Genomic DNA, 24,022 nt, shown 5'->3' on the forward strand with positions numbered 1-24,022 from the left:
CAATATATTTCATACACTGGAAGCAGGAACTGTAATCTTGTATAGTATGCCTGCAGGGTAATACCAGATTAATTGGAGAAGTAGGATTTGTCCGCTGCCAATCTACTCCACTGCTCCCTACGATCTGATTGTTGTGACTGTCCCTTAGAAAAAGATTTCAGGCTTTAAGACTGTAATAGTGTTACTGTGCTGTCTTATCTAACACCTGTAGGACTTGTCAACCTTAAAGCAGTAATGAAGTTCTAGTTTTCACCTTGGAAGTGTCTACCTTCTCTAATGGGGAAAAAAATTGTCATAACAAAATACGGTATCTGTGCTGCTTTGTGGTTTCTTATTAAAGTTGAAAATAAACAAAACTTATGTTAACATAGTCAAATGCAAAAGCTAGGGGCCAGTATTTTCAAAACTGAATTTTCACTTGTACCCCTAACGTGGTTATAGAAGTGTAAGCAAGCTGCATGGGTGGGGGGTGGAGTGTAGTGTGGTTGTTTGGGAACCCATTGGCTTTTTGGAGAGTGCGGAAACATATTGGGAAGGTGAGTCACTGCCAGCAAGTGAATGAGAACTGCTGACAACAAACTTAACTGTAGGCATCAAGGGTTTGAATGGCTGATGTCTTCTATTGCAGCATAAATTTATCGTTATGATGCATGCATAACACGATCTTATATCTGCGAACCAAAACTAGCTTAATGCACACAAGATGTATGTTTCTTGAGAATTGCCAGTTGATGGTTATAGCAGTCGAGTTCAGTACAAATTGGCAAAACTGTCCAAGAACTGGAGCTAAAACAGAGCCATGGTAAGTAGCATGTTATGATCGCTCTGCTAGTGTCCACTGCCTCAGGCATATCTGTACAAGCTGCTGTCATTACAGTGACAGGCCTTCATTAATTAAATACATTTGTAATGTTTTAGTAGACACTTTGCTTTTGACTAAATTTTTCCTTTATGCAGCTTTAGGAGTCAGCATTTCAAGAAGATGGTTCCAGGTATCTTTAAACGAGATTTAATTTGGTGTCGATAACTTGAGATAACTTGCTCTAAGGCTGTTTCAGTCTAATGATACTCTGCAGTAGACTTTCTAGTGATAGGATCTGACCCTTGGGATCTCAATCTGTCAAAAATCATTCATTTTAAAAGTGTCATTATCCTTTAGAGATGAGAATTTTGACTATTGGGCCATCCTTTCTCATAAAAGTCTATGGAAATTTATAGCTATATTCAGTAAAAAAGGAGCCTCCAGCAGGAATTGAAGTAGTTACTCAATAGAGTAAATTAATCCGATTTCAGTACATCAGATCAAAACAACAAGAGTTACTTACACAAACCTGGCCAAGATCTTGATCTTACCGAGTAGTTGTAGGAAAATTTGTATTTGCAGAAAGGACGCTGAAACTCTTAGAATTGTGGCAGTCGTTTCTGTTTGATGTTCAAGGCCTCTATTCCTTAAACCTACAGCTGCTGCAGGCTTAGGCTTTCCGTCTAGGAAGAAGTGAAGCTTTGTTGCAACTCAAGGTCACATTTTGGTGACAAGTAGGTGCTGTACCTGTCTGACTCAGCAGATCAATCTATTAGAGAATTAAACACCTGATAAGGTAGGTTGGAATCTGGCTTATCTCAAGCATGTCAAAGCAATAGAGCTTTTAACTTAACATGTGGAACTACATCATCAGGTGGCTCTACCATGATTGTAGCCTCTCCATGACTCTCTCTTGCTTCCTTAGTTGTAGTGGCACTGGTGCTCAGGGGATGATTCCTTGGGCTTTAAACCAGCTCAGACTGGCCAAAACCAAATTGCACAAGTTTTCAAAGTGTTTTTGCATGAACCAGCTCAATATGATCAGGTGAGTGCTAATGCAAGGAAGAAGTAGGAAGGACAAGTTCAAGGGGGCAGAGAGCAGGGAGGTGTGTAGGATCATATTGAGATAACCTTCTTTTGGCTTGGCTTTAGAACCAGAGCCTATGGAGAAGGCTGATCAGTGAAGTTTTGGATGAAAATAGGCATAAACGGCTAGGACCTGGCTGAGGAAAATGCATTGTGCACTGGTAGAGCCAAGCCCCCAGATCTTTCCCTTTTTGTCACACTGGTTAGTTTAAAGTAGCCACTGTTGCGGGAGTAGAAGGCTTTACTCTGTCCTATCAAAGGCATAATTCAAAACTCTCAGTGGCCAAACACAGATGCTTACAGAAAAGTATAATGGGCAGGCATGTATGTAGCAGTTTATTCCTGAAGATTTCTTGACTTAGAGGCTATAGCCTGTTCTGTGAATGTCTCTTGTCTTCTCTTAAATGCCTGTAAGTTTCTAGAATTCACAACCTGCTCTCGCTGAGTTCCACAACTTCACAATGTCACATGAAGCACACTGTTCTGAAAATTAGTTTCATTTGATGGCTTTCCCTTCTTCTTGCATTAAAAAACGCAATAAGCATGTGATCCCTGTTCACCTTTTCCGTACCACTCTTTCTGTTTCTAGGCTGAAGATCCTTAGCCTGCTCAGTTGCTCCTGGGGTGGAGATTGCTTGATCATTCTTACTGCTTTTCTCTATTTTTTTTTTTCTTTATTATTTGGGTTGGAAGGGTAGTGAGTGGAGGGACAATGGTGTATGTGAGGTGCAGGTATAAAGCTGGAAAAATAGATCCAGATATAAATCTGACACTGATGTTCTCAAGGTTCTCCTTGCTCACTGAGTCTGGCCTGCTGTATTTTTTACAAAGTGGTATGTAAAAGGTTAGCCTCTGATTGTTTTTCAACAAGTGAATGAGAAAATTGTTTGTCCAGAATTGACAGAAATGTGTAACATGAGAAACATAATATCGCACTTCATGATAAAGTTTAGTTTGATTTTGTCAAATAGTATGCAGTATAAAGATGCTTTGTGTGAGTACGAGGCTTTCTTTACAGCCCTCAACTCTCCTGTTACATAAATTATAGAAAACTCACAAATATATGCTCCTGTACAGGTGGCTGTACTAAAATCTGCCAGTCTGCATGAGACAGAGGTCTGAAACTCAAACATGAGACACAGAACACAACTTAATTGAAGCTCGTCTAAAACTTGCAAGAATATGTAACATTTAACACATATTTTGGAAGAGAATACTTAGTCCTTTTCTTCATATTGATACTTAATTGTGAAGACTAGCAACCAGAAAAAAAAAGTCACCTGTCAGTTGCCACGTGATACAGTGCATACGGGAGCAAAGTGGGGAGACTGCAGCTGTCTTTCCTTTCTTCACTGGGAAGTGCCTGCAGACACATGATAAAAAGGAGGTAGTCAGAGAGACAAATACTAATGTTTGCCTTATGTACATGCAGTCATCTGATATTCAAGTTGCAGTGCTCAGTTTGTGGATCCGTCTTATGTATATGCCCTGCACTTAACTCTTTATAAGAAGTGCTTCTTTGATAACTTAGTTTGGTTGTCAAGACTTTTGTTGGTTCAGTGTGGCTTTAACATATAATGTGGCAGTGTAGTCTTACGTGAAAATAAGGGAGAACTAGGAATAGACTAACATTTTTAGAAACGGAATTTTTAAAGTTAGTTTGCAATTAGAAATATACAGAATCACAGAATGGTTGGGGTTGGAAGGGACCTCTCAGGATTATCTAGTTCAACTCCCCTGCTAAAGCAGGGTCACCTAGAGCAGGTTGCACAGTATCGCACCGAGGTGGGTTTTGAATCTCTCCAGAGAAGGAGACTCCACAGCCTTTCTGGGCAGCCTGTTCCAGTGCTAGATGAACTAGATGAAGTACGTTAAAACATAACTGGGCATTCCTAGGCCTCAAGAGACTCAGTATGCTCTAGCTATTGGAATACCAATTTAATATGATTTCTGATAGTTCTGTTTCTTCAGGTTGTTTCATGCACTTTGATCACAAAGTTAATGACACTTATCTGGTAGAAGATTTAAGATTTGCATAGCACACAGTTAATATTCCTAATCTTAAAAACTCCACTAGCACTGTATTTTGTGCCTTCTATTTTCTGCTAAATACAAATTTGGAAGTGGATCATTCCTCGCTTGCCATCTGTTGACTGCCAGTTTTTGTCTGGTCTTTAAAATGTTTCCAGAACTTACGCTTTGAGGTTGGGTCTTGGCCTGGTGTGCTAATGTAGACTCTCAGAAATATGCTGAATGGTTCTTCTCAACATAGAAGCAGCTGTTCATCACTTACGATTTTAGTTGAGGGAAAAATCAGCTGATGCTGACATTGGATCACAAGTTTCTTTTGATTAAAAAATAACGTTTATAAAAATTATCATGTCCTGTGTTTGAACTATATTTCCCTTTCTATCTCCGTTTCTATTTCTCACCTCCTACATCTTCACTCTCACTCAAGTTCAGCTTGCTCTTTCAGCTGCTGGGGGTTCCTTTCCAGAGGCTGAAATAAATTGCATCTTTAACATGTAAAACATGTTGAGAGAACCCCTAACAGTATGGAGTCCTGGGAAGCACATTGTAGTAATTATTTTGTTTGAAAAATCCTGGAAGTGTCTAATGGAAAGATTTTTAAAAAAGATTTTAAAGATTTTAAATAGTTCCTTGTTACAGCTTCCATGTCTGATAAGGTTGTCAGATAAACTGAGCTTGACCTGTAAAATGATATAAAAAGTTTGTGAATACTTAAATCTTCTAAAAGATCTGTTTAAGAATATGGTACTAGCCAATCAGCTTTTGGAAATACAAACTCAGAGAAATATACTAGTTGCTATTAAACTGAGAACTTACCCGTTACTGCCTACCTAGTGCTATCAGATGCTACAGTTATGTCTAGATAATCAATCACAGACAATTAACAATAGCATTTTGGTTTCTGAAATGCTGTATTTGATGGTGAATACTCACTGGTAATGAGTAAAATACTCTTTAATAGTTGCCTGTGCTGCATGGGTGTAACGAGGTGAATCTGAATTAGAGAGCAGCCAGCCATTGTGTGTGTATTATCATCAGAACTGAACTGTTAAATTTTTGCTGAGTCAAACAACTGAACATAGCACCTTCAGCCATAGCTCAATGTAGACCAGAGGCAAAATAAAGTAGCTTAAGCTCTTTGACTGTAACATTAACTTCCAAAGTAACGTAGAACCGCTTACTACTTTGATTTCTCTAGTTTCAGATGAAGTCATCTTCCTGTATGAAATAGAGTAGGGCTGGGGAAATAAATACAATGTAGGTAAACCAAGATTTTACATTTGGACTTTAGGATGTTAAACCTTTCTTTTAGCATTCACAGAACTGCTACAAGGTTTTCAAACTCCACTGCTAAAGAGACCCAGAGACATGCTTTCCAAGCCAAGGAAATTTGGGGTTAGATACCTGAATTTGTCACTGTGGGCTTCTTACAAAAAAGGTTCTGATATAGTTGAGTAAAGCTCTGTTTTGAATAAATGCACCTCAGTGTTGAGGAAGAATTTTGTTGTGTATTTTCCTGGCCGGAGGAGCATGGTCACTGTAGAAGTTTTGTGTGGATCCTTAATTCTTTAGTGCCCAAACTAGTGATGTTTTTAAATAGTTTTGTCGAAGAGTGGGTGGGCTTTTTTTCTGTTTGCTGGCATGGGAAAGGATTGACCCGTAATCATCCAGTGGAATAATCTGCTGTCTCCTGTAGGAGTTACTTCAGCAATATCAAAATACTGTAGTGATATCAGTGTTAATTCCCACTCAAGTAGGGATAGCAATTCTTACCTCTGTCGTGTATGATGTTTTTTTATAGGCCGCAATCTGCCTTGTGTTTGGGGCAAAAAAAGGCTGGGAAGCAGAATTTTAAAAGCTGTTCTACTTCCTTTTCCCATTCTTCCTCCCAGTGCCTGCTTTGACAATGTGTGATGCTAAGGCAATAATAGAACCCACAACAGCATCTAAACTTTCATAAGTACAAAAAAAAAAAAAGCCTTCCCAACTGAGAAATGTATCTCTTCAAAATGTATTCCTGTGAGCAGCGGTCAAAGAACAAAACATAGCTGCAGAGGGAAAAATTCTGAAAGAATAGAATATGGCTAAGCAAAATTTACAAGGCAGGCAGATTTTTTTTATTTTTTTTTAGGCAAGATCCTGCTGTTTTGGTTTTTGGAAATGGCAATGAGAGCTATCAACAGCCAGGAAATGCTCAAAACAGACAAAATTTGTGACTTCTTTCAATTTCTGTGTGAAGATAGACACATGAGAGTTATTTTTAAAAGCATGTGAATCTCCTCAGAGAGCCTTGTTAAAGAATGCATTCCATAACCTAGATTCTTACTCTAGGATGTTTTGAGGAAAAGTAAGTATCTTTTAGAGTAGCATTTCCTGAATGGAAGATCTCTGCAGGTTAAATTCTGACAGACAGGGACCAACTGATAGAGTCCAGCAGGGTTGGAGGACAGCATCAGAGAAGAAAGAAGACTCTCAGAGGAGAGGAAAATATAACTGGTGACTATTGAGGCAGAACAAGGGAAGAGGAAAGCAAAAAGTGTAGAACAAGAGAAGGAAACAAAATGTCTGAAAAGAAACACACTGAGGTAATAACAGGGCCCAGAGGTAGAAGAAATGAGGCAGAAATGAAAACATTACCGGGTTGAAAAAAAAGATGGGTAACAGGAAAGAAAATGAGATGTAAAATGTCTTACAAGTGGTGATTTTTTTTTTCTTTCATGTTGTATGAAAACTGCACACTGCTATGGAATTCAGAGTGGAATACATGTGGCATAGTTCTTGATTTAAATTGAGATTACTATGTATGTACGTAGAGGCCTACGTAGGTGGTGTTCCACATGATGTGCTTTGATAGCAATGGTTATACAAACTTCAAACTCAGGTGGTGCCAGGCAACAGCCGTGCAACTTTGGTGCTCTTGATGGGGTGTGCATAAGTTCATTGTAGAACAAGAGCCAACTCACGATACAGCAGAGAAGCCGCCTCTGCCTTTCCACATTTCTCTCATAGCTGCATGTAGAAGACAAGAGAAAAAAGCTCACAGGCGCTCAGGGCAATCAAGCCTCATACAAACCTCGTTTTAGTTTGCAATTTAAATGTCACCTTATGAGCCGTATCTAGGGCTGCACACCACCCAGACTCCCCACCAACTGAACTGATATTTATGAGCTTTAAAAAAATAATCTTCTATTTTTGCACTGGTTTCTTTTAAACATACTTTACTTAAAGGCTAAGCGCTACAAAAGCCTGTTGCCTGGTTTTAATGAGGTTTTATTAAAATTCTACTGACTTTAATGGTATAAGAAGGGGAAGTTTAAAATGGATTTTTATTTGCACAGTCCTTCAGCATGGACCTTGTTTGTTTCCTCTCTCCTTTTGTTTAGAAGGTAGTGGCTTTTACCTAGTCCTTGAAATAATACACAGTATTTTTTATATCATAACTGGTTGTTCCCTGTTACTTTGGGTTATGAGACAAGAGAGCTTCTTGAACTGACTTGCTAGAACCACTGTAATACAGATGGACCTTGTCAGCTCTCCCTTTTTTCTGTTACTGTGCTTCTCGAATATTCAAGAAAAAAGTGTAAGGCTCCTTTGTGTGGTCATATGAATGTTGCTTTCTCCAACTTACAATGCTAATATTTGAAGTAAAACTTCAGTAAAGAAGAACTTAAAGTATTGTAAAAGTATTGTATATAGATGGGACTATCAATTCAAGCAGCATGTAAAATGGAATTTTAATTAAGTGTAATTAAGAAGTGTGTTTGTACTGTCACAAAACAGTAATCTAGTAAAACTTGGAGTGACGGATCCTACAGCTTGGATGGTGTATGTTAATATTTAGACATGAGCCAGCAATGTATGCTTGCAGCTCGGAAAGCCAACTGTATCCTATCCTGGGCTGCGTAAAAAAAGAAGCGTGGGCAGCAGGTCAAGGGGAGGTGATTTTGCCCCTCTGCTCCGCTCTGGTGAGACCCCACCTGGAGTACTGTGTCCCACTCTGGGGCCATCAGCACAGGAAAGATATGGACCTGTTGGGGCGGGTCCAGAGGAGGGCCACAAAAATGATCTGAGGGCTGGAGCACCTCTCCTGTGAGGACAGGCTGAGAGAGCTGGGGTTGTTCACCCTGGAGAAGAGAAGGCTCTGGGGAGACCTTATTGTGGCCTTTCAATACTTAAGGGGGGCTTATAAGAAAGATGGGAACAGATTTTTTTTTTTAGTAGGGCCTGTAGCAATAGGATAAGGGGTAATAGTTTTAAACTAGTGAGGCTAGATATAGGGAAGAAGCTTTTTTACAGTGAGGGTGGTGAAACACTGGAATAAGTTGCCCAGAGATGTGGTAGATGCCCCAGGTTTGATGGGGCTTTGAGCAACCTGATGTAGTTGAAGATGTCCCTGCCCATTGTGGAGGGTCTGAACTAGATGACCTTTAAAGGTCCCTTCCAACCCAAACTATTCTATGATTTTTAGAAAGAAAAATACAGTTGTTCAGTAATGTCTTAGAAATAAATAATAAAAGTTTTATGGCCTTTAAACTCTTAGTGTATTCTGATTGAATTGTACTTGATTGACAATAGGCTATTGGAAATCTCAGTATTGGAGATTTGCTTTTGTATCACTCATTACGATTCATGAATGGGATCCAATTTCTTGGGAGAAGTGCCTAAACAGTATCATCTGCCAAAGTTACTTGAATCACTTTAAATCTATCTGTCCTTGTATTGTATTGCATTATAGCTTTTTTTTTTTGCAGTCCTTAACCTTGTTTGAAATCCACTGTCATTCTAATATGAGTGTAGTCTTTGAAACTTTTATGCAAGCTGTTTTAAATCTTCATTATTTTTTTTTAGTGTACATGGATGGTGTTACCCAAGATATCTGACAAGCATACATTTGAATATTTGTGTATCACAAGTTTAATTTTAATTCAGTTAATGAAGCACACAGAACATCTCACTAATATGGTCAGGATGAAACAGCAAAGAAAAAATTTTTAAACCTTTCCCTTTAGTTAAATATTAAACACCAAAGGTGTTAATATTTTGTTTAATAATTAAAATTTGATTTCAATGTCTGTCTGCTTTTATGCAAAAACCATTATGTTGTATTGGGATATGTTGCCCATATGGTCCTAGCAAAGACCGCAGGCAATTTGGATAAATTGCTCACAAAAGCAAGGCCTCAAGGATGTTTACCTAGTGAACTACATGTAAGGGATTGAGAAGGTAGAGTATATACAACGTGGGGCCAAGCCAATGAATGAAAAAGAAAGAGAAAAGCCTGAAGTAGCAGTAATAAGAGAAGCTGAGCTCTTAAGACAGGAAGGTGCTTTAGGAAGTATTTAATCTCAGTAACAGAGGCAAAACATTTTGTTTATTAAAATAACTCTTATTGCGAAAGAATCTATTGTGGATTAGGTTTGTCTCTTTCCCCAAAAACTAATAAGTCTTTCTTCTTTATGCTTCTCTTCCTTCATAGGGATTGGAAAAAGGTTACTTCCGTGTGAGAGGGAAAATGCTTTCAGAAAGTAAAGATTCAGCAACATATTTTCCTGTACCTTATGACCTGCCGCCAGAACAATACGGAAGCAAAGGTAAGGTGTGACTTCAGAAGAAAAGTAGGTGTATTATATATGGAGCAAACTAATTTGAGTAACTGAGTCATTTGAACACTGCTATGTTCCAAAGCATTATTTTAACATTCTTGTGGTATGACTGCATTTGAGATTATATCAGTCCCACGCTCTGCTTACGACCTCAAAGAAAGCTACTGCATAGTCTTTTGGTTCTATTTTTTTCTGTATTGTTGTTTAAGTTTTGAATCAACAACCTAAATATTATTTTTGCATTCTGGGATTCTTGTATGTATTAGGAAAATAGATACTATTTATGGAATCAAAATGTTTTTCTGCAGAACTAATGGGGAAAGGGGTGTTGAAAGAGGAACGTTTGGAAGAGAGCAGATGTGAGGAAAAAAAAAACCGAATCCTTGGGAAGTGGGGTGTGAAAGAAATAGCATAGAGCAAATGTGAAAGAATTGCTGCAAATCAGAAGAAAGAAGAGTAGCTTTTGAACCATTCTGTATTTTGTAGTTTCAGACTTAATTTTCTTGAAGATTTGTGTTGGAATCCTCCTTGGAGAGGTGGAGGGGATGTATTTCATAACACTTGAAGAGATTTACCAAATCTCAACCTTTTCAGCTTCTGAGACTATCTCTAGAACATGCAAATCAGAAAAGTGATAAGTTAAGTGCTGCTATGGGGTGATGATGGCTTGAAAACCTAAAAATACATTGAGGATAATGATGTTGGTGTGCAACCTGCAATATTTGGGAAGAGTACATTTTTATATTTTTGTCCTTAAAACTAGTACAAAAAGATTGTAACTAACTACTTTTTTTGAGAAGCCGTGATCTAAAAAAGACATCATCTGTAGCAGAGCTTGAAATGATAGAGACTAACAAAGAGTTCAGGAAAGATAGCGTTCATAGTAACTCAAATCTTCCTCTAGATTTTTGAACTAACAAATGGTGTGGGGAGAAAGAATGTTTAAAAGCTAAGAAGTAAATAGACTTACAGAGTCTTATATAGTAAATAAAAGCAAAGACACATCACTTCAGGGTCACTGAAGAAGTCCCCCAGCAGGATCAGAGCCTGCTAGAATGATACTTCCTGTAGTGAAAGTAAGTATGCTTTGGCAGCATCCTCTTGATTGGGTGGCCTGTAGTCAACGCTTACCATGAGGTTTCCTTTGTTGGCTTGACCTCTGATTTTTTTTCACCCGTAAGCTCTCAACCTGTTCATCGCTGTTTTTCGAACACAGCTCTGTGCAGTCAATCCACTGATTGACTAGAGGGCAACCCCCCTGCCTGTCTTCCTTGCCTGTCACTTCTGAACAGTTTATACTCATTGATTGCAGTGCTCCAGTCGTGTGACTCATCCCACCAGGTTTCAGTGATATCAGTTAGATCACAGCTTCCTAGCTGTCGAGGGCTTCCAACTCCTGTTTGTTATCCATGCTGTGTGCATCGGTATAGAGGCACTTCAGCTGGGCTGTTGACCTGTCGCTTTTTTAGAGGAACAAGCACTAATTCCTTTGCAGCATTTCACAGGTGTTTCCCTGTCAGTTCCTAATGTATCAGCTGCCCCTGGCTCGTCTGTGTTGCTCAAAATTCCATCCCTTTCTGCCACTGAGTCCAGATTACAAATCTGGCCAGCTTGTTGGCGGAGGGGCACTTGCCTCACTTAATCAGGTGAATCCCATCAGCTCCCAAAAAAACTGGCTTCTCACAGGTAGATCCATGATTATAGAAGCCAAAACCTTGAGTATGGCACCAGCTACACAGCCAGGCATTCACCTGTTCAATACGATGCATGTTACTTTTGTAACTTTTGTTACTTTTTGCAAAGATGATTTTTCTGCTGTAAGAGCTTACTATTTACCTAAAAGAATTCTTAAATGTTATCTCTGTTTTCCTAGAGAAAAAATACTGGTTCAATGTAGAAATGATAATGCAATCTATTATACTGGGGTTTTTTTAGTATAAAACACTTTGTTCATTGAAGTACTGTTAATGTTGTTTCAGGGAGGAGGGGTGGCAGGTTGTGCCTGGGTTACTAGCTAACTAAAGGGGGAGAATATATTACATACTATCGTTGTTATTATTATTGACTTGGCTTTCAATTCTTCTTAAGAATGTAAATGGTCAGGTATCAGCTGATGTTCCAGTAAGTGCTGTGAACATCTACACTTGTGGATGAATTCTTACGTACAGCCAGTTTTAACTGTGGTCCTCTGGGATGTGTATGCTCTGTCTGCTTGGTAACTAATGCTCAAACTGTTGTTTTTTGGAAGGTTTTCCTGAAAGGCCATACTTAAATTTTTGGAAATTTTAAAACCAAAATTAAAAATTAGAATCCATGTGTATTCTCAAGTGTGTTACATATACTATCTTCCTTGTACAAAAAAAGTAGTTACATAATTATAGTTCTTGTTTTAATTCCTGCATTTAACCTACTGTCAGCGAGTTTTATGCATATTTCAACTAAATGTAAAGACTTTTTTCCAAATAACTTTTGATAAGTTTTGAATAAGGTTTGAATAAGCTTTCCATGCAAAAATTGAAAAAAGTTATCAAACCTTATTCAAAACTTATCAAAAGCTTATACAAATGAGTAGAGAACTCGTTTGTCTGTAGTTCAGCTTCTGGGTCTCAGCTTTCTCCCGTGATATGAACAGATGTCAGAATTCAAGTTGTCTAGGCTTTAGCAATGCAAGCAAAATCAGCTGCCTGTGCCTTTTCGCATCTCTTTCCTGAATATTCTGTTTCAGTTCCTCAGCCTCCTGATTGAAAAGATGTTTAAAGAATTCCCATGTTACGAGATGAACTCATGAAATAATCTGTCCTTAACAATACAGTTAATCAACTCCCAAAGTCTCTGGAGAGTGATATAAATAGACCTATTTTTAATAAAGTCTTGAGAAGCAGAAATGCAGTAATTACCCTTTCCCTAAAGAAACCATATTGACTGATCCCTATAATTGAAGGGGAAAAGACTCGGGGGCATTTTCCACGAACTCATATTCTCTAACCATGGGAAAGCAAAGTACACATCACTTTCATATAATCAGAAAAATCCTATCAGGAGCAGGAAGGAAGAGGAACAGGCGAAATATTGCACAGATGATCAGGAGCAGGGCCATACATTTGCCTTGTAAAGTTCGAAGTAGAAGATAAGTATACCAAAATATATTGTTTTTTCTTGTAGTTGTGCAAATTCAAATCTCGGATCAGACATACTTAATGTTACAGAATTGTATTATTATATAATGTAACAAAGTGAAAGAAAAACATTTCCTTAGTTTGTGGAGACAATTTAATTGCAGAGATTTTTTTGGCATTCTGTCACAATGGCTTTCTGTCATATTAATTGGTTTTAGACCTGCCTGGATGCAGCCCTGAGTAATGTGCTCCAGGCAGTCCTGCTTTAGCAGGGGAGTTGGACTAGGTGATCTCTAGAGGTCCCTTCCAATTCTGAAAAATTCCATGATTCTAGCGTGAAAACCGTTAGAGCGGAGTAAATGCATCTTGAAAAGCAATAAAATACATCTAAGGGCATACAATGATAAACTCATCAGTAAACAATGTAAATAATCTGTCTGGTTTCAGCCATAAGAATTCATGAGGTTGATCTGCAGTCTCTTGAAGTCCATTAAGATCAATACTAATGAAATAATTTGGTCCCTGTCCTACTTTTCTCTCATCCCATGTAACAGGAGGAAAAAAAAGCACAGAAGACTTGCCCACCTCTCCCTCATTAGTTAGTGGGTTTCATTCTAAAACTCAAGTTTAGGCAAAAAAGAAAAATAGGATCTCTTGGAGAAACAATCATGAAGGTTTTCTTCCTCTTCTTCCAAAGATTTCTAAAGAATATAAATTGAGATCATTGTGAGACAGATAACTTCTTGGTTTTGCACTGTGTTTCTCTCCCAGAGAGCGATGGATTATCTTTCACTAGTGCATAATCATAGGCTAAGCTGTAGTCACTGAAGAATGTATTGATGTGCTTTAATATGTCACTGCTAGTGTAATTATGACACATCAGCTCTGTGACACACATGTAAAATTTTCCTGTTGGTTTCATTTAGTTTTTAGCTGTATTTCAAACTTGCACAGAGCTACATTTTACTATATATGGACAGATAAACTCCATCTGCTTGTGCCAACCAGAGTCATTTCATCTTCCTGAAGAGAACAAAGAATAAAATTTAACTGGATCTCAAACCATAGTTGGTAGCAGCATAGTCACCTCAAGTTGAGGTGAGAAGTTTGTAAGATTTCTTCTGTGAGAGAAATCATACCAGAAATGTTTTCATGTGAAGTAGCTCATTTTAACTACAGAGGGTGATATTAAAAAATAAAAATAAATTAAAAAACCCACCAACACAAACCACAGCGTAATGCTCAAAAAAATTCTTTTTGGACCTAAAAAGATTGTCAGATATGTATTGTAAACCATATTGTTGTCGTATTACAGTAAGCTTCAGTATTTTGGACTACTTCATCTGCTTTTTTTCCTAGTGAGTTGCACTTAACTTTCCAGTTACATTTAAGTGTGACTAGGTGTCTGCTTAATTGGCTCTGTTTCCTGCTTTTTTAGGAAGACCTCAAGAAGTGAAACATTTCTGAAATGTTTCTCTGCGTTATTATTATTATGACAGATTTCAGATTTATTTATTTCATGCACTTGTTACGGAACTCTCTTACAGAGCTACTGAAAAGGGGATGAGCTAAAAATACATTTATGAACAGTTCTTTGAGTTACTACTGGGTTACAAGGCAGGAATTTATATAAGCTTTTTCTGAGCTCTTAGTTAAAAATGCTCTGGAACTGCTTAAACCCTCTGGAAGAGAACCCTGTAAATTAGGGAGGGTAAGTAATTTCTGATAAGTAAGTTATTTCTCATTCAGTTTTCTCTATGGTGTATTTATTTAAATCAAGGAAAGAAACTGTCTATTCAGTTGACTGATAGCATACAGAAAATAATGTATATACAAGAAAATAAGATACGTTCCAGCTCAGTTCAGATTAATCTAAACTTGGAGTGAAACTACATATTGTTCTCTATTATGCCAATTATATGACTTACATTAGTCTTTGGATATTTTGCTCTTTGTTGAAGATTTCTTCCCTCAAGTTATTCTAACTATTTGTTAAAAGGCATTAAAAATGTATTTCATTATTTTCCAGTGGGAAAATCTATTTTACCCTTGGTAACTGGGTGCTAAAGCTGTCAAATCTCATGCTATGAGAGGCTGGAAGAATGGTGGACAAATGAGATGAAAGTTTGCTTTAACTCAAGTTGAAGCATTGTGGAGAAATGAACAATCCACTTAACAATTCATTAGTTCTCTAGCTGAAGTTTTCAGCCTCTGACAACTGTGACTTCATTTTCTTAAGGATGCACAAAAGGATCTGTAACATGTCTTACAGGAACAGCTCTCTCCCTTGTGAAGGGCCCTGCTCACTGTTCAATATTCCATTGCTACACCTACATAGAAGAGCAATCTGTCCTTCACCTTGTAACTTCAGATATTGAGATTGAGCGCTTGTACATTTTGTCTAGTTTTCAGTGACTGTAAGAGTGACTTGAGAGTATGGTGAAATTACACTTGGTAAATATTTATAGTGATTTCAGGAAACTAGTAACACTCCATTTTGTGCATTACACGTAAACTGCTGTTGTGTTGGATAAAAACAAGAAAAATATCAGGGCATATTTGCCTCCAGTTCTGGTAGGTTTAGATATTTGTGTTTATCCTGTTATTTAAAGAGTGGGGATAATTTCCATTTACCCTGCCTTCTACTAGTGACAGAGTGCATAAAAGAAGAGATCAGTGTTTTGTCCAGCTAAACTAGAGGAATCCTTTATTACTCTGAGCGCCCTTACAGGGACCTGCTGTATCCTCAGGAGGTCAGATAAGTTCTGGGAAAATGTCACTATATGTGGTCTCTACCTTTCTCTCACCTTTGTTTTTTGTCCAAAGTTCTAGAATTCTCCACTTTCTCTGTCAAGTAATTCAAATATTTTTGAAAAAATTAAGAAAGACGACTTCTGGGAAAGTCATTCACACTTTTCAATAACCTCCTTTTTTTCTGATTAATATTGCATAGCTACGTGGAACCTACTTTCTAGAGTTTGAAAAAATTCTACTGGCAGCCTCCTGTATGAATTTTCAGAGAACTTCAAGTCCTCTCAGTATGCTTAATATGGTACAAACTCTAATACCCTTTCTACTGAGAAGATAACAGCTAGAACCTAGTCTTGTTTCTAGTGATAGTAGTACATTGCATAGAAAATATTTCACTTATTTAACACTCAGAGCAATGGTAAATGTAAATCTGAGTATGTTTAGAAGTTTAGCTTTCCATTTTTTCAAGCAGCAAGTATACATTGTCATTGTAGTTCATGTACCGGGGCAGGGTGCAGGGGTTGGAACCAATCGCAGTCTGTGTTGGCATCTGTTTCCTTCCTAGGTGGAACCAAAAGCATTGTTACTGACTGGTAAACTTGCCATTTCAGATAGATGCTCTCTTAAGACAACTTGATGTGATTCTGTGACACCAGGTGGCCTCCCCGAGTTCAAGTGTAACATTTGAGTACACAGCAAAGCTTTTTTTCCTTCAAACAACATGAAGAAACTAACACTTTGTATGAGAAGAAACTCGAGTTACAGAGTCACCGTTTAGTTTGCCTGCTTCTATGTATTGTTTTGATAGTGTTACAGACTTGAACACCAGAAGAAGCCACTAGGTTTTCTGATCTGATTTGCCACGTGTTGCTAGCCAGTTTCTTTGAGCTCAGAGCTTGTGTTTGGCTAAGAGGGATCTTCCAAAATACACTTCGGATCCTTAGTTGAGAGCATCGTCATGAGACGGCAAATTTGCCAGATAGTCAGTATTTTGCTTTAATAGTTGGTCAACCCAAGAATTTTAAAAAGCATTTAATTTTGGTTATTCTTTTTCAGGATAGATGTATGATGCCCAGTCTAGTTGTTAAACTTACCTGTGGCTTGATCAGTCTTCTGCAGAGTGCAAAATTTGTAGTTGAAGTCTGAGGAAATGTAACAATAAGTCTTCCTAACAGATTAGAGTTAAGGTTGCACAGAGAACTTTTACGTGGGCATTCTTCCTTTAGTCTGTCTCTTCCCAGCTGTTTTAAATTACCAGCACAAAAGAGTTTTACTACACAAGATATACATAGCTTGCATCTTTCTCTTGCTGCAGGGAATAACATGCATGTTTTATATCTGGCAGTTTTAAAATAAAGATTAAGATTGTTCTTACTCTGAAGTGACAAAGGACCTCATTAATTTTGAGCAGATAACATTTGTTGTGTGAAAGGGAAAACTTCCCAGCCTCATGCAGCAGGGAGTAAGTTTGCCATGTTAGAATGTATATGTAGAATGACTTGAAGAACTCCAGTTATTTGTGACTAACCTTTCTACGTATATGAGCACTCACTACTTCAAAGCTATATTTTTCAATTGGTAGACTCATGAAATACTGTGAAAGATGAAGTAAGAATCCAGTCTCTGCATTTAGAAATCAATCAGGAATAGCTCTCTTCCAGATCTCCACTCACAGTGCAAAAGACACTTGTATTTTAAACTGTAGAAAGAGGATCACAAAGATGCTTTAATTATATTTTATACTATACTATTCAATTGCATGTTACTGTAATTCACAAACTTTTCTGGTTTTGGCTGTACATACTGTACTGCCATCTGTCATACTTAATGAGAACATGAAGCTTTGAGATGTCTTGCCAGCAAGTTTTTGACCTACACAATATACTGCATTTGTAAAATACTATTGTTAAAATTTGCAAAACAACCTTGTACCACTGTCAGCTCACGTTTTCATATTCTGTAACATCATCTAAAAATGTGGGGGATTCTTTGAGTGATTAATCAGGTGTACTTGAAAAAACTTGTTTTGTTCTCCAGGGCCTGCCTATCTTTAAATGAAATGTGGTAGTCTGTTCAGTCATCAGAGAATCTTCGAAAGTCTGCCTGAGTATAACTGAAGTAGTGCTTTGTCTGAGATTTCAGATAATCTTAAAGTAGCGGTGGGGTAGGAATGGCCCTGGTCCTTTTTACTGTGTGATAACTCTAGTGCTAGAGTTCTGCTTATAAGTGAGGCAAGGAGGAAACAGTGGTACTGGGTCACTACATACCCTAATTTCGTCTCAACTGCACCTTCTTAGAATTAATGTTATCAGAAATGAAGAACTCAACTTGGAAGGTAGGTAATTTGAACACACTTCAAAAATATATATAGTGGGACTATAAATAGGGAGCAGTTAACCTTTTTCTTTTCCCAATCAAAGGATTTAACTTTCAAACGTTTGGCAGTCATTTTAGTGTGCAACAGTAAGCAGGTGTGGTCATACAGTATTTATAGACAGTCATTGTCTTTCTCTTACTGCTATAGCTTCTATTAAGTTATAAATAATTTTTAAATGGATACGACATTTTAAAAGTAACTGTATTATAATTTTTTTTAGTAGTAGTTTTACACGTGGATTAGTAAAATATTATCAGGTGTTTTAGTAAACCAACAGCATCCCATTAATAGAACAAAGTTTCAAGTATGTTGATAGCTACCTTAAGAAAATTTTATTAAGATAACCACAATAAAAAAGAACTAAATTAGGGGTGACTGAAGCTATTTCTGTACATCTAAGTCTTCCTCTGCCTGTATGTTTTTGCTGGATGAAACAGGTGGATGGTAGCAAAGATAGATAGGTCCAAGCTGCATAATGTTCTCCAAGTGACACATTCCAGTGCTTCAGTGGGACTGGATTTATTCTGATGGCATAGATACACGTCAACAGTCAAATGTGAATGTATGCTTGAACTCCTCAATGCTTTTTTTGACATATGCTTTATTCTGTACCCATCCTTATAACTATTAATGTTTACTATGTGGTAAGGTATTTACCTAAAATACAAAAGGTACACATGGCTTTCAGGCAGGAGACTGATAAAGAAGCTTAGGGAAATAACGGTGCTACTGTTTGGTTTTGTGTGGGGTTCTTTAAGAGATCACTCAAAGTCTAGATGTCCTGCAGTTCACCCAGAAACCTAGAGACATTTTTTGGCATTGCACTGTGAGTTAAGCACTATGGTTTCTTCCCGTTTCCGATGCCGTTTATTTTTTTGTGCACCTATCCACTGTAACCAAAACCTAGCCAACTACTTCTTCAACCTAGAAGTTCTATCATGATTTTAAATCAGGGGAAGATACGGATGTTTGCTTCTATTGTCTTATAATAACATTATGTGAAAGATGGCATTGTTGCACAAGCTGTTCTTTCTCTGATCACGTTCCTGTGACTTGTAACATCCCTATCAGTCTTCATAAACTACACGTAAAGTCTTTTTTCAAGTCAAGCAGATCCAATTTGTTGTAATTTAAAACATTTTCCTATTACCCTCTTAGTATTGTAAAAAGACGCTTTTGTAAAACATTTGCATAGCTGGGATATGTTTCACTGCAACATATGGAACTACAGCACTAGAATTAAATGCAGTCTAGTAGCAAGTAATAATGAGTCCTTGGTACGAATGCTCTCCCTGCCCCGTGTTTAGTTGATGTGGTACTTGTCACAAGTGTGCTGTTGCATAATTTATACATCACTTCATTACTGCTTCTGTGAATTTCTCATTCTCCTTTTCTTGCTGTGGTAATCCTCACTTCATATATTGTGAGAGCTGTCACTGGATACTGTAAACTTAAAATTGGACCACAGTAATCATAATCAATAGTTTATCTAAAACTTCAATTGACAAGCATGTAGCAAATCTTCTTTAGCAAGTATACATGGTATATCATGTAGATGAGTAGCTTGGTTTTGATAAAAGAAATATTCCCATCATCCTTGGTACAATTCCGTTTAATCTATGTGTTGTACAGATTAATGTCACTGTCTTCCTTCAGGGCTCATTTTGTAGATGGAGAAAAAAAGCGGGCTAGATTTATGTAAACTTCTTGTATGAGAAAAATCACGGAAAAGATTGAAGGAGTTTTCTGTGTATTTCAGTAGGAGTAACCTGAGAGAAGTAGAACAATAGCTTGGCTTTGCAGACCAGCTGCTTTTCTGCAACATGTATGTGGCAGGAGGAAGAGCCTAGAGCAAGTTGCAGAGCAGTTGGCTCCTGCTGCGTTGCCTTTTATCCTTCCCAAGAGTAGGAACTTCTTCTGTAGTCTGGGAAGTGGAGGGAGGGAACTGTCTGTTGCAAACCTCTTGCTCATCGAAAAATACAATGTTTGAAGAAGCAAGGTGTGAATTTGAACATCACAGAGTTCATGCAGGGTCATTCTTAGATACTGGATTCTCCCTATCCCTGTGAAAAAAATACATTACAGCACTTACTTTAATTCCATTGAGTTAAGAGAGATGCAGCACAAATCTTGCCGCCTATGGGCCAAACCAAATTCAGCTGCATAATTGTTCTTGTATACTTGTCTGAAATACAGTTCTTTTACGGCTGGTGGGGAATTATGTTGGGTTACGATAATTATACTTAAAATAATATTTGGGGGAAAAGAAAAGCCTTTTGAAAACTCTAAATCTCACTGTTTTTACAAAATAGCTGAATAAAAATTTCCAGTAAACTGAAATTGCACATGAGGTTGTGTGGAAACCAGTAGGAATTTTGACCTTCCTCTTCCTCCAAAGGGAGGGGAGGAAGAGGATCAAAATTTTACATTTAATAACTGATTTTGTCATAAATATGTTTTGGTTTTGGTTTACAGATCAGCCGTGGATTTGGAACATTCCTTACACTGACGCCCCTGATACACATGGAAATATGTGGGTTCCATCATGAATGTTTCCAGTGTTCTGTGATGTTTCACCTACTGACACTGAGCCTGCCACGTTACATGCAAGAGTGCTTATTTCTGGTTTTTAAGCTGTAATGTCTGCGATAATGGCTAATTTGTTGTTGAAAGAAACATTAACGTGTCGATAACAGGAAGATTCTTGGAGAATCTGTAACCATATTGTTATAAACGGACTCATAACACTGCATTTTTAAATACCTTTCTATATGCTGTTTCCTTACTGTGGTCCCTAATATGCTCTTCAAGATTAAAACAAGTGTAGACTGTTCTCAGAGATTCTCTCTGCATTTTTAGCTGTAACAAATTTAAAATCTACTGTTCTGTGAGACTGTCAGTTGGCCTCAGTGGCTGTAGTAAAAGTTACTGTATGTAAAATTTAAATAAAAATAAAGTCAATCTTGTTTATATATAGTTTGTTCTGTCTTCTACTAAGTGTGTGCATTTCAAGTTGGATTGAACTTCTGTTTTGCAATTATCACCTCTAATGCAAGCTCTAATATTTGCTGGTTTAGCTTTTTGCAGTATTTGGCTTCTCATCAGTTATTTCCTAATCCTCTTTTTTTTTTTCCACCCCCTAGCAGACATCCAGGTACTATCCAAAACACTACATTGAAGTGGATGGCCTTGAATGCAGAAGAATAGTCTTAAATAGTGCTTTGGGATGTGTGAACAACTGGTCCTGGAAATCTTGTAGTGTAGTGTGGTACTTCATTCCACGCTATACTGCACAGGGAGGTGATTCAAGACAGCCAGCATGGCTTCACCAAGGGCAAGTCCTGCCTGACCAACCTTGTGGCCTTCTATGATGGAGTGACTACATCAGTGGACAGGGGTAGGGCTACGGATGTCATCTGTCTGGGCTACTGTAAGCCCTTTGACACAGTGCCCCACAACATCCTTCTCTCTAAATTGGAGAGAGAGGGATTTGACGGATGAGGAATCGGTTGGATGGTTGCATCCAGAGGGCAGTGGTCAATGGCTCTATGTTCAGATGGAGATCGGTGATAAGTAGTGTCCCTCAGGGCTCCATACTGGGACAAGTACTGTTTAATATATTCATCAATGACATAGCGTGATCGAGTGCACCCTCAGCAAGTTTGCAGATGACACCAAGTTGAGTGGTGTGGTTGACACGCCTGAGGGGCAGGATGCCATCCCAAGGGACCTGAACGGGCTTGAGAAGTGGTCCTATGTGAACCTCATGAGGTTCAACAAGGTCAAGTGCAAGGTCCTGTACTTGGGTCAGGGCAACCCTGGTTATCAGTACAGGCCTGTGGGATGAAGGGATTGAGAGCAGCCGTGCCGAGAAGGACTTGGGGATGTTGGTGGATGAAAAGCTGGACATGAGCCAGCAATGTGTGCTCACAGCACAGAAAGCCAACTGTATCCTGGGCTGCATCAAAAGAAGTGTGGCCAGCAGGTGATTCTCCCCCTACTCCACCCTGGTGAGACCCCACATGGAGTACTGTGTCCTGCTCTGGAGTCCTCAGCATGGGAAAGACATGGAGCTGTTGGATCAGGTCCAGAGGAGGGCCACAGAAATGATCTGAGGGCTGGAGCACCTCTCCTGTGAGGACAGGCTGAGAGAGTTGGGGTTGTTCAGCCTGGAGAAGAGCAGGCTCTGGGGAGACCTTATTGCAGCCTTTCAATACTTAAGGGGGGCTTATAAGAAAGAGGGGAACAAACTTTTTAGCAGGGCTGTTGAAATAGGACATGGGGTATTGGTTTTAAACTAGAAGAATGTAGATTTAGACTAGATACACGGAAGAAATTTTTTACAGTGTGGGTGATGAGACACTGGAACAGGTTGCCCAGAGAGGTGAAAGATGTCCCATCCCTGGAAACATTCAAGGTCGGGTTGGACAAGGCTCTGGGCAACCTGATGTAATTGAAGATATCCCTGCTCATTGCAGAGATGTGGACTAGATGGCCTTTAAATGTCCCTTCCCAGCCTACCATTCCATGATTCTGTGATACTATGATTCATAATTCCTTCTGGATCCCAAATAACCTGACTGCGTAGCTGTTCCAGAGCTGCTTCATGCATTTTGCAGTGTCGTTCCCTGAGATGCTCTGGAGTACTTCCTAATGTGTTTCTAATGTCTGTCATTGTTTCATTCAAAAGTCACCATAGAAAAGGTGGGCATTTAGGAAATCATCACGGCATGTGGTTAGTGAGTTTTCTTTCGTTTTCCTACACTGTCCAATCCACAGAGAAACACTATGAAGTGCTGCTTCTTTTCCATCTTTCATACCAATTCCCTGTTGTTTTACCCTCTCTAGTTCTATTCAAGTTCTGTGGTGCAGTTATGAAATGGTCTTTCAAGTTAAAAAGGTTATGACTTTCAATTACTGTTGGGGAAATTATTGTACGGTCTCTTATTCAAAGGGTAAATGGAGCTACATAGTGGAATATTTTCCCTATAACACAGAGGAATTTTACTCTCACCCTTCACAGCAAGTACCAGAAACTTGGCTATTTAGGGTGCTTGTTTCTTAGCAATTTAGAGGCCTGGTAATCATTTTTATTGCTTTATCTGGTTTTGAGAACTTTGCAAATAATGTGAGCCATGTATGGGTCAGAGTGCTGCCGGGACAGCCACAGGACAGAGAGGAAGACTGCTTTCTGCTTTCCACCTTCCCTCGATTCTGTACACAGAAGCTTTACACTGCATGCAGAAACTGTTCAGTTCTATCCCTGAGGAGCCTGAAAAGACTGGGATCAGGGAAAGTAACATGAAAACAGAGCAGCGTGCTCTGAAAACAGAGGTAATTTCACAGCCATCGTTATGCTTTTTAAGAGAGGATGATCTCATTTTAATTATTTTCATTCTGTGAGGATTAGAGAAGCTCTAAGTAGAAAGATGTCTGAGGAAAACTTTAAGGCTTCTAAAAGGCTGAATAACAATTAATAGTTATAATGAATTTGTGAAGAATGTTACAATTTATTAATGCTAGATATGTATTTCTATTTTTGGCATAGAGTGGTTTGACCGGCTTTAAGGCATTCCTGGTTAAATTCCAGCTGGAATTTTTTGGTTTCCAGGAACTTGGTAGGATTTAACTTAAGTTCTGCAAGGCGGAGATTAATGCACTGTCAGAACACCATTCCGAAGTCCGTTGGTGGGAACAAACACACCAAGTGATCGGTTCTGCTAGGAAAACCCAGGGAATGTTTCCAACACAGCGCTGTGACCCGAAGCAACTTGGGCTGTGGTGTAAGCGTGGAGCTGAGACACGGCTGGTGGCAGAGGTGAGGAGAGAGCCAAGGCTGGGGCTTGGGTTGCTGGGCGTATGAGATGCGAAGCCAACTAAGGGTTCAAATAAAGGTTGAGGCTGGTTTAAACAGAGACGTGCGTAGTTCTGTTTAACTTCTGCTCTTCCGAAATGCTGTTTAATCACAATTTTCTAGATATGCAGCCTCTCATCTGCCAAGGCAGATGTAAGAACACTTCTTATCAGAATAAAATTTTAAAATTCCTCATGTACAGTATATTTTGAAATTCCATTTTATTGATCATTTTTTGCTTCATGTCGTTTTTTCACAATTTTCCTGTTTTCACTCCCATTTCACTTAATTCTGGTAAGTAGTTCACGTGTGTATAATCATTTTTTTTCTACAAGATCAGTGGATTCCAGAATTCTGTCTGAGGAAAAGTAGGAGCCCTAACATTTGGAATATGAAGCTGTG

The 24,022-nt window shown here is 38.5% G+C and overlaps 1 protein-coding gene across 3 annotated transcripts in view; it reads left to right on the forward strand.

Annotated features, from left to right (window-relative positions):
• TDP1 (tyrosyl-DNA phosphodiesterase 1) overlaps window positions 1–20,738 on the forward strand; it is a 49,736-nt gene extending 28,998 nt beyond the window's left edge. For all 3 annotated transcript variants that reach the window (XM_074585474.1, XM_074585472.1, XM_074585473.1), the window contains exons 15-16: window positions 9,396–9,510; window positions 20,242–20,738. In XM_074585474.1, the coding sequence (XP_074441575.1) occupies window positions 9,396–9,510; window positions 20,242–20,315 (189 nt within the window). In that variant the 3' untranslated portion in view covers window positions 20,316–20,738. The remainder of the gene's footprint in view (window positions 1–9,395; window positions 9,511–20,241) is intronic.
• Window positions 20,739–24,022: the final 3,284 nt, after the last annotated feature.

This window comes from Larus michahellis, chromosome 4, assembly GCF_964199755.1.
Source record: "Larus michahellis chromosome 4, bLarMic1.1, whole genome shotgun sequence".
Classification (NCBI taxonomy): Eukaryota; Metazoa; Chordata; class Aves; order Charadriiformes; family Laridae; genus Larus; species Larus michahellis.